This window comes from Emydura macquarii, unplaced genomic scaffold (assembly GCF_026122565.2).
Source record: "Emydura macquarii macquarii isolate MOO-44397 ecotype Brisbane River unplaced genomic scaffold, CSIRO-AGI_Emac_v2 contig_3390, whole genome shotgun sequence".
NCBI lineage: Eukaryota > Metazoa > Chordata > Testudines > Chelidae > Emydura > Emydura macquarii.
The window spans coordinates 6,944,678-6,955,860 of record NW_027133527.1 but is presented as its reverse complement, the minus strand read 5'-3'; the positions used below and the strand labels follow the sequence as shown (position 1 = coordinate 6,955,860).

At 38.7% G+C, this 11,183-nt stretch overlaps 1 protein-coding gene across 4 annotated transcripts in view; it reads right to left on the bottom strand.

The window, feature by feature from the left end:
- Window positions 1–1,900: 1,900 nt before the first annotated feature.
- The window catches only part of RBBP6 (RB binding protein 6, ubiquitin ligase), a 46,579-nt gene continuing 37,296 nt past the window's right edge, over window positions 1,901–11,183 (bottom strand). For 3 of the 4 annotated variants that reach the window (XM_067534201.1, XM_067534202.1, XM_067534203.1), the window contains 6 exons: window positions 11,092–11,170; window positions 10,950–11,007; window positions 9,365–9,730; window positions 8,909–9,010; window positions 6,082–7,830; window positions 1,901–4,777 (listed from right to left, as the gene is read on the bottom strand). In XM_067534201.1, the coding sequence (XP_067390302.1) occupies window positions 3,199–4,777; window positions 6,082–7,830; window positions 8,909–9,010; window positions 9,365–9,730; window positions 10,950–11,007; window positions 11,092–11,170 (3,933 nt within the window). In that variant the 3' untranslated portion in view covers window positions 1,901–3,198. The remainder of the gene's footprint in view (window positions 4,778–6,081; window positions 7,831–8,908; window positions 9,011–9,364; window positions 9,731–10,949; window positions 11,008–11,091; window positions 11,171–11,183) is intronic. The other variant, XM_067534204.1, reaches the window with a different exon arrangement.

Sequence of the window (11,183 nt, the reverse complement as noted above, 5' to 3'; positions counted from 1 at the left end):
CAGAAATAGTAAAGACTGACTTTGAATTAGTTTTACCCACACTGTTCAAAGCTATTTCAGTTTGGTTTTGTTAACATCTAACCTGCATTTGGGAGATGTTCATCAAAAAGACAAGCCCCATCTCCACATCTTCAATTAATGGCTGAGCACTTACAATCTCTGGAACACCAGTAAAAACTAGTGTGGGAGAGTGGAGGGAGCCTTAGCTGCCAAATGTTCACCAGCCTGTGAGACGGAAGTGATCACTGATTGCAAGACCACTTTCAGTATTTACCAGGGCTCAACAGGTAGCAAAGGCACTCCTTCCTCCGCCGTTCATGAGTCATTTCCACGTCTCCAGTTTCCGCTCTTAACCTTGCTAATACCATAAAGTACCATATTTCATGCTGGCAGGCCTGTCCCATGTTCATCTCAAATCACAGCATCATGTATCTTATTCCTTCTGTACTGCAAATGCATTCTGATGGCAGATTAAAGACTGGATCAAGGATAGAGACCCTTTCATCAATAAACTAACCTAGACCAGATGGAGCACTAGTGGATTTCCCAAGATGCCCTAGGTTGGAAGCCAGAAACTCTCAGAAGTCAGTCATTCAGTGGAAGAGATTTATATTAAAGAGATTTGGCCATTTTGTCAAAATTCGAAAAGCTGGTTTAGATGTTAGAAACAAGCGTCTTTTGCTGTATGCATCCAGTTCTCTTGATGCTCTGGGTTAAGGACACCCCAGTTTCACTACACTGAAGTCACTGGAGTTGCACCAAAGATTAATTTGACACCATAATTCTAGATAATATGTTTGGAGCATCTGCCTTCATAGCAAACTATGGACTGCATGAAAACTGAATACATAAATACCAAATCACATTTCCTTCAGAAATTCGTTGGATATTAGAGGTTGCTCAAAAGTGACAGTGGTACCTCATGCTCTCATATTCCAGGTTGAATGCATTAGCTGTATTTCAGCCTTTTCCACCCCCCAAGAAATCTGGAAAGGAAGATGGCTGATCATATAGATTCTGCACATATTACCTCAAAACTCACTGGAGACACGTGAAAAACCTCAAAAGCCCTAATGTAGGTTTTACAGCTCTGACAGCTGAATTCTAAAAACAGAGGCGCTGGCCGTTTTTGTTAGCAGTGGGTCATGAAGAACTATAGCATCTTGTCTTTTTTGTGAAGGCACATAGTGGTAATCAACTTCCAAAACCTGATTTCTAAACGGATGTCTTATTTTGAGCCTAGAAAAATAAGGAGCATATTAACATTTTCTTCTAACCGGAGTTTTTAGAATTTAATTGAAGTCTGAAGGAGGTTGCTGTACTCCTCGGGTCCAAATAGGTTCACAGGTGTGAACTCTTCTCTATTTTCAGTTCCATCACTCTAATTAGCAATAGATACGGGAATACAGGGAATAGAAAGGGTCACTTTGACAGATGTATTTGAATACCAACACATTTGCTGCTTGTTTAGCTATGAAATGGCTGCACTGGATTGGAATGTGGGAACATTTAAAGAGATGCTTGCAACAACTTTACTTCCTATACATTTGCCTAATTATTTTGGTTTTTCAAAGCAAAATTTAAGTGGCTTATCCCTAAAATATGCTACTCCTTTCTTTGTGCAGCAGAAGATGCTGTAAGTCCACCATAAGAAAAATGCCTTACCATAAAAATGGGAAATTTGCTTTTGAGAAATGGAGTCCAAAATTCTTCCTGATTTCCTATTGTTTTAGCTAGCAGATGCACTTGAATGCTCATCTTTAACCCAATGCTTACTGCATGAAGGCCACCCACCCGTAAACAGGCTGGTATGAGTTTAAGATCTCTCCTGATAAAACTGGTCAAACTCCTGCCACCACAAACAATGTCACTTTTCAACAAAATAGTCTCCACAAGCAGGAAGCCCTGAAATGCCGCTTTTAATTTAAATAGTTTCAAACAGAACTCAGTTTAGGTCAAATCCCAGACCCAATGAAAGTCAAGGGGTTTTGAAATCAGCTTCAACTTGTACCAGAATTTGGCTCTTAATTCAGTGAAAAATACTTCTCACCATGTTAACTTTCCAACAATATTGCTGTCACTAATAAAAAGTGACATTATAGAGGTCTTCTTTAAATTACCAAAATTATTACATTTACTCTTTTTCTGTATTTCCTCTCATCATTCAGAAATGTTTACATAAAAAGCTTGCCTTTCTAACTGGCTTCCTCCTCTTGTCAAACTTATTCATTAACCTCAAAATTCAATGGTAGTGATAGTCACTTCCATGGTGGCATCACAGTATGAAACAGCTAACTATAAAGCAAAAGCTTCTATTTTAAAGACACAAATTATCTTGGTGATCAGCAATGATACAAAAGGAAATACAGAATATAGGACAGGTTTCCTAAAATACATTTGTAAACATTTACCAGAATTCTTTAACATAAATTGGAACAATGTTGACATCTGACAGCTTCATATATATGACATTTTAAAAAGTCAGTATTGGCTAGGTATAGTGGCTATTTTTCAGGTAATATTACCTTTTTAAATATAAAAACATCTACTTGGCATAACTTGGCACATAAAAAGTGCTCTTTTTTGCAATACCATCCTTATTAGCTCAGTTCAAAACTTTCCTCAAGTTCTACTGTTTTTTTAAAGGTTAAAACTGTTATATTACGTTCAGTACATTTCGGCCGCCTGAAATCTTCCATTTGTCTTTTTGTCTGCTGCTGTTCTTATCCATACCCTGTTTATGTTCAATTTCTACTGCAAATTCCATCACATTGAATAAAGTTTACTGAAAACTTTTTATTGTAATCAAAAAGTGACATAACAGGGCTGTAATGTATTCTCTGCAAATCATTCTGCTGATATTTCAGAACTGATACCAGCTTTTTCTGCCAGGCAATTAAAAAAAATTCAAATGTGAAAATTCACAGTACAGTAAACTCCACCCAAACTAATTAATGGTGGTTAAAAATAAGATGCCCCAGCAAAACCTTTCATGTTACATGGTCACAACTCACAATTCTGTACAAAATGTTCACTTTATAAAGCTCTGATGTAAAAATCAAATAATCAAGCAGCAATATTTTAAGTGCAGCACAAGGTCTTTCATGTCATTATTTACAAAGCTTGAATTTGTTTACATTATAACAAAATTTAATACAGATGACTTAGTAATTAAGTCAATTTTTCTTATCTGTCATTTTATACAGTAACAGATTTCACTTTTTGGTCATCTTTCTCTTTCTCCTTTTCTTTATCTTTGCTCTTCTTGGATTTTTTCTTCTTGTGTTTGTGTTTTTGGCTTTTCTCCAATTCAGATTCGTTTCCAGTGTGTTTCTTATGTTTCTTGTGTTTTTTATGCTTCTTGTGTTTCTTTTTGTCCTTTTTCTTTTTCTTTTTCTTGCTGTCCTGACTCTCTGCTGAGCTAGCGCTGCTGCTGTGGCTTCGAGTCTGACTTTCAGAAGGACTTTGACTACGACTGCGGCTAACACTGGGACTACTTTGACTCTGATTTCTACTTACACCAGGTTGGCCAAGTGTTGTTTTAATTACAGTCTCTTTAGATTTATCCACTGCCTTTTCTTTCAGTTCTCTAGCATTTTTTCCTATAGAATCTTCATCTTTTGTCGACACATTACTCTCGCTATCGCTTTCATTGTAGTCTGGTACAAATGCAGCTTCATCAGTTTCTCTAGTTAAGTCAGAAGAGAGTCGAGAGGAATGGCTTACCTGAGGCTTAGGCTTGATGGTGCTTTTGTCGCTTTGCCCAGTAGCATGTTCTCTCTCATTTTTTGCATCCGGTGAGCCATGTCTATAAGTTGATTTATTGCCACTTGTCTCTCTGTCTTTATTGCTCTTTGTTTCTGGTATCTGTTTCTCTCTCTCTTTACCTGAACTTCTCTCTAGAGATTTGTGTTCATCTGATGAACGTTTGGAATCATAAGCCATTTTGTGATCATACTGTCTTCTGTCCCGCTGAGGACTATAGCTGCTCCTTTTCGACTCTACCGTTCCCTTTTTGGACAATTCCGTACGTTCCTCTCTTGGTTTACTCTTCTGGCCTGATGCAGACTCTCTGTTTCGAGAAGGGGAGTCTTTTCTCCTTGTTAACTCATTCTTTTCATCTCTACGCTTGAAACTAGAATGATCCCTGCTGCTATCATACTCAGATTTTTTGTCCCTGTTAGGAGTAAAATCTCTAGCAGAGGATCCACGCCCAGTGTCATGTTTATCTGAAGTTCTGCTGTCTTTGGAAGATTGAGAAAGGGTTTTTAGGTTTCCTTGTTCAGTCCCACGTTCTGAGTGGCCTTTTTCTGGTTGAATACTGCTCTTCCTTTTCTCAGAGGTGTCTTTGTCTGACACAGAATGATCCCGGTCTTTGGTTTTCCCTTTTTCATTTGACACAGAATTTTTTGAACTTTTTGCTTCATGCTGGGAGCTTTCATAATTTGCTTCTTTTGCACTTTTCTGTATTTTTTCCAAAGGCTCGTTTTCTTTTTCATTGTGTTTCACAGGGTTTGTGGGCTTAGCACTGACATTTTTTACAACACTAGCAGGTTTTCCTACATTTGAAGATGCTTGTGTAGATTTAATGTCTTCCTCTTCAGATTCGAAGTCATCTTTATCCCACTTTGATTGAGGAACCTGAATCATAATAATGACATCTTCAGCAGGGGCTGTTATATCATTATTATATTCTTCCATGGTCTTAATGACTGTTCGTTTTGTGTCTGGCTTTTCTTCAGGCTTTCTAACGGGGCTGCCTCCGGTAGAGCTAGTGCTAAGGTAGAGGGGGAAAAAGTAAAATGCACACATTACTAGAGACCTAAAATCCACAGTTACAGCAGATTTTTGTTTATCAAAGCGATGTACTCTATAAAGTGGTTTTTATTTAACTTCACAATTTAAATTCTAAATCTTCAATATTCCTTTCAAACAAATTCATATTATATATAAAAGTGGGCAAGAGAAGATGATCCCACAGGCTAAGAATTAGGAGCAATAAATTAACATAACACCTCTCTCCACTATGAATTTAATTAGTTTATGCATTACATTATCAGACTGGGGAATCTCTTATCTGATAATTCCTGTGTGCCCTACTTCCACCAGTACTAGACAAATAAGGTAGCTCCTTCACCAATTCAACTGGCAGGACAGCAACCAATGACTCTCTAATTCTTCATCTGTCCAACTGAGCCATGCCACTTTTGTGTTACAATTACTAGATATCGTATTTATTTTTAAAACTCCTCTTACAGTAATCCTAACACAAGATCTTGTGCCCCAAAGCAAAAGACCTTAGAACAGTTTCAAATTTGTCTTGTTCTGCTCCTTTGACCATTGAAATGATAACAACAATGGAAATTCCATACTGGATGAGTATCGTCTTGTTTTTAGCAGTGGCCAGATCTGACAGAAGAGAAGGCAGCAACACGCTCTCCCCATCCCACACAATAAGTGAGGCACAGTACATACAACCAACCGGGCAATACTCTACATGAGTGGGTGATGGGGAGGGCCCCAGCATTGGGTGGTGTTCCTCTGCACCCCCAACTTGGGTCCTGGGCAGAGTGGAACTTAGCTGAATTCGAGGATCTAGCTCAAAGCATCTGCTTGTTTTACATGAGTTTGATTTTTAACAGATTAGATTGTATTTTAACGGCTTGTCTACAGGAACAATTAGTTCACAGCAAGCTGGGGTATGAATCTACCTCACACTAGCCTGCCGCAGACTAAGGCCTGGCCTACATTTTGGTGTCAGGGCTGTGAAAATCCACATGTGCATTAACAGTTCATTAACGGGCTTTGATCTAGTTTCATTTCAAAGAGGACTAGATCAAAGTGCATTACCAAACTGTTAATGTGCCTCAGCAGGGTCAACCCCCAGATTGCTGTTGAACTTAATGTTTGCGTAGATAAGGCCATACGCTACAACTGTTTGTAGTTTAACACTACCATTGCTTGATCGTGTGCTCATATGCTCATTTTACTATACAGTTAGTTGTTCCTGTCATTAGACAATTTAAAGATTTTATTTTATGGAGAGTAGAGACAAAATGAAGAAAGAAAACCAGAAGGTACCTGGTGTAATCAACAAGAGTTGAACTGGATCCATCAGCTGCTGTTACTTTTCTTCTCATTTTTCCTTTCACTTTTTCTTGTTTAACTTTGCTACTGGGAGGCTCAGGTTTCTCAGCAGGTTCTTTTGTAGGAGGTACATTTTCTCCACTTACAATCTTTTTGCCTGTTTCTCGGTTAAGCTTGATCTTTTTTGCTGGGGCAATCAGAGAAGCAGCTTTGTCCTTTTCAGGGGATCGTTCTGTTTTTTCACCATCAGGCTCAGTTTTTCCCTTTGGTGATGGTTTAACTTCAGCAACTTCTGCTTTAGAGGTTTTTAATGAAGTGGTTTCATGTTCCTTTTCTACCTTTTCCTCTGCTTTTCTTTTTCTTTTTTCAGGTTTTGTATCAGTAGGTTTGCTTTTTTCCATAGGTTTTTTTGACTTCTCTTCCTTGCTGGATGGCTTATCTGGCTTGGATTCTTTCAGATGCTCTTTCTTTGCTTTTTCATCCTTGGCTGGCCTGGTTTCTAGATGCTCTTTTGTCACTTTTGGATTAGCTTTCCGTGGTGTGCCAAGTGCCTTCTCATCCTTTTGAGAAGAAGTTGATTTAGTACTGTCTGCCTTTGGCAACTCCTCCTTTGCTTTTTTCACTGAGGGTTCAGTTCGTGGAGACTTTTCACGCTCAGCCTCTGCTTTTTCTTGGGGTGCTTTAGACGGTTTTACTAAACTGTCTTTCTTGGTAGTGGCAGTTCCTTCTGTTTTCCGTTTTGCCTTGTCAACTTTTACTTTCGGTTTATCTTTCTCTTTTTTCTCCTTTTCAGATACTGGTTTAAAAGCAATAGAATCTGCTTCCATAGGCTCATCCCTGACAGGTGTAGCATCATCCCTACTTGGGAGCATGAACAATGAGTCAGTTTTAATTTCTTCCCCCCCACCAGGTTCTCTGGGCTTTCGCGAGCCTTCCAACAACTCAGCATTGGGAAAGCCTTCATTGTCTTCCCCTTTCCTTCTCTTTCTGTGCTTTTTATGTTTATTTCCTTTACCATCTCCAGATGGATTTTCAGCTTCCTTCTCTTTTGATTTTGTAGGGTCTTTAATGTTGTGGCCTTCTCGGCCTGAAGGCTTTTCTGGATAATTGCTACCTATATTGCGACTTCTATGGCTTTGTCCACTAGCAAAATCCTCTCTACGACCCCGAGCATATGGGGAATTCTCTCGCCTGGATCCTGGTTGACCAAATCGGTCTGGAGAAAAGTTCTCTCTATTGACTGGAGGTCTAGGCTGGGCTCCAACAGCGTAGCCTTTGTAAAACTTTTCATACCACTCTCGATAGTTCCTTTCCCATTCTCTGTATCTTTCCTTTTCAAATGGATCTCTAAAATCAACAGATCTGCCATAATATGCCTTTATGTCATATGGTGGAACTTCTCTATACCGGTTAAAAAATTCTCTTTCCCCCTCCCCTTGAGGTATAGTCCGCTTAGTGGGGGATGGGCCTCTAAAAACTGGAGATCTTGATCGTGAATGGTATCTTCTATATGGGGGTGACCTCGATCTCGAACGATGATATCCATGGGATCTTGACCTAGAACGATAATTACGACTCTTCCCCCTGCCTCTTCTTGGGTAGGGAGGTGATCGTGAGTATGAACGAGAGTGTGAGCGACTAAAGGACCGAGAGTAGGAACGGGAGCGGGATGAACCTGATCTTGACTTGGAGTAGGTATATGAACTTCTAGAGTAAGATGAAGCACTATATGGTGACTTGGACCTTAAAAAACAAAACACACACTTTTAATGTAAAATAGTCCCTTCACTCTGCTTTTAAAAAAAACAACAAACCCATCCTCCCAAAAAATGTTTTCCCCTTTTCTATGATTTGTTACCAAAACCCACTGTAGGCAGTTAACACACTCATAATGCCACTGCAAACTTCTTATGAGTAATTTGTTGCACAAGAGTCTCTTTGCATGGCATACAGAAGTTGCTCATTTGTTTCAGCTAGCACAATAATTGATGCAGGAAGACTACAGACCCAGAGTCTAGCCCAATGACTCATTTCCATCATACTAACTTGCCATGTTTGTTCATTGATTTAACTAGTGTATAGTGGCCTCTACTGGTACGTGTAAGCACTGACAAATTTCACTACTCAGCAAATCAGTCTGTACAGATCATTTGTGTTACAATAGGATGCTAAAAGGGAACGTCTAAGTGCCTAAAGTGCAGAACCAAGCATTAGAAAATCATGAATTAAGATTTAGCTTTAAGTGTCTTCAAGTTAATGAAATGCCAGCTCAGTCAATTTAACTTTACTGCTTATTTGGTAATTTGCACAGTATGCATAATATTATGTACTGCAACACTATATACAGTAAAAACAACAAGAGTTCTGTGGCACTTTATGCCTGCAAATATTAAATTTGTTAGTCTTTAAGCTTTCGAGAGACTTCAGCTCTCTTCTTCAGATGCAGTAATACAGAAAATAGGTAACACAAAGGCATCTTATAGATATCCAGGTGCATTGAGAACAATGGGGGAGATGGAGTCCGGTACTTAAGACCTAATGACGACCACTGAGTAGGAGGTGAGAATGGGTGAGCAAAGTAATTTATCTTCGGTAGTGAGACAGCCACTCCAAGTCTCTGTTTAAACCCAGTTTGAATGTGTCAAACTGCTGCAAGATTATAACTATTTCCAGTCTATTTCAATCTGAGCCAAATCTGAATGATGATCTACCCATGAAATTTGTATCATATTGCTAATCCCTCTAGAGAGAGGGATGGAGTAAAACTCTTTAATTCTGCTAATTTATTTGGCTTTCCATTACAGATGTGTAAAATAATTACCTAGAAAATGACCGTCTACGTTCCTTTTGAATTTTCTTATATTCCATCAATTCCTTAGCAAAATCATTTGTAAACTCATCCAGTTTGGACTTTTTCTTTTCTCTGTTAAAATAAAATTATGATAGTTTGAATATTTATGCACAAAAAAAAGAAATCAAGAAACAAACATTAATATGAAAAAATTGACATTACATGCAAATAAAAAAAATGAACATCCTATTTTTATGAAAAAACACTAATATTTCCTATACGAGTTTCATGGCAAACTTTAGAATTACAGTTGTCTTGGTTTAGTTTTGTAGGTTTACCGCCTGTAATGCAAAGCACATTGGAAAATTTTGCTTTATATGTCACTTTTGCTTATGGCAGATGCATTTTAGTGTAATTGCTGTCCAATATGCTATTGAAATAGAATAATGAAAAATAATGCAACTTCATTCAGAGCCAAATACTTACTCCTCTTTAAGTCTCCGCTGCTCTCTGTAAAACTCCTCCCTAGATAAAGGAGGTGCTTGTGTCGTTGGGATGGTATTTGAATGAGCCGTTGGTACTGCTGTTGGTACCCAAGGTGTTGATATGTTTGCAGGAGTTGGGGGGTATCCCGGTGGGGGGACATTGTACCCAGCAGGTGGAGGTTGACCAGGTGGAAACTGAGGAGGAAACTGTGGTGGAGGTACCCCCGGTGGAAGAGGAAGTGCATGGGGAGGTGGAGGAAACAGGGGAGGTGGAGGCACAGTCACAAAGACAGGTGTTGATGCTGGTAGTGTTGGGGCCTGAGTCCTTTGTGTACGTTCACTATGCGGGCGTCCTCGATTTGAACTTCTAAAGAAACCCAAAAACACGTGTCACTGTTTGTTACACTCTGCCCTTATTTTAAAAGAGGAAAGTGAATGAAGTTGGTGTCCCTCTGAGGGCATTTCCTCTCCTTGTCCTCAATTTAAGTCTCTTCAACTCCTCCCTGCTTATATGTCTGCTCATTTCATCCTATACTCCTCTCGTGCTCTTGACTCTCTCCCCTCCATATCCTCGCCCCCCAAACAGCTCCCCCAGTCTTCTTTCCTCACTCAGCTTTGCAGTTTTGGATAGATGTTCCCTATGCTTACAACAGTCTCCCCACTTCATGTGAACCAAATGCCCACCGCTTCTCTGCCAACCTCTGACATGTTCAACACTTTGCACTTCTCATCTTCAAAGCACTGTACAAACGTTAACTAATCTTCTCTTGAACTTCTTTAAAAACTTCTTTCTTAGAGCCTTCCTATGATGTTGATCTCACGATGATGCATCTGCACTTTCTTGTGCCTGAACTGCTGTCCTGTTTATTGAGTTTGAGATTTTAAGATAGCTGTGGTATGGACCTTGTATTTTTAAAGTGTTTTGTAAAGTGCTATGTACGCTTACAGCATAACAATAATTAATAAATGAACATACATCCCAGAAAGAAGGATCAGCTGGATGATGAAATACAGGATTGAAAGGAATCAGCTTCACCATTTGAAAGCACTAAGTCAGAGCTCAAAAATTGCTGTAAGGTAAATGTTATGAGGGTTTTTATTTGCATAATTTATTTATTTTAACCAATATCAGCCAAATTCTTTAATAAATACAATTTATAACTTTGATGCTGATTTCTAATAGCTTCAAATGGCAAAGCCAATTCCTTCAGCCCTATTCTGCAACTATCAAGAGGGCAGTTTTCCACCTGATTTTTTAAAATTATATTTGAGATTTTAAAATCTTTTTAATGATGTATTCTTTGAAAGTGGATTTATTTTTTGCAATGTCTTTTAGGTTACACTGGAATTTTCCTTTAGGTAATCCTAAGGGAATCTATAGTCCCAATTTGTTAAAACAAATTCAGATTAATCCATATAAAAATGGTGATTACCACTTGTCTTAGGTTCACACCTGTCTACATATACTTAGATAACGGTGGTTTACAATTAAATATGTTCAATAAGCAAGTCACAGTTTAATTTAACAAATTAACAAGCTGCTTAAAAGCATTACAAAGTGAAATATTTTTTGTAAATATACTTACGGTTCCCAGCCTGGCCTGTTGCCTGCAGAGCGAACCGTATTGGTTCTTATTGGCTGACCTATTTGGACAAAAAAAGTTATTCCATTTAGTTTATCTGAAGATACATTTCTATAAGAACAGGGCTGAAGTTATGGTTACTCACCAGTAGTGGGTATTGACTGTCCATGTGAAGCCAGCTGACTTTGTAATGCTTGCTGTCTTAGTACAGGAACCTGGTAGCCCTTAGAGATCAAG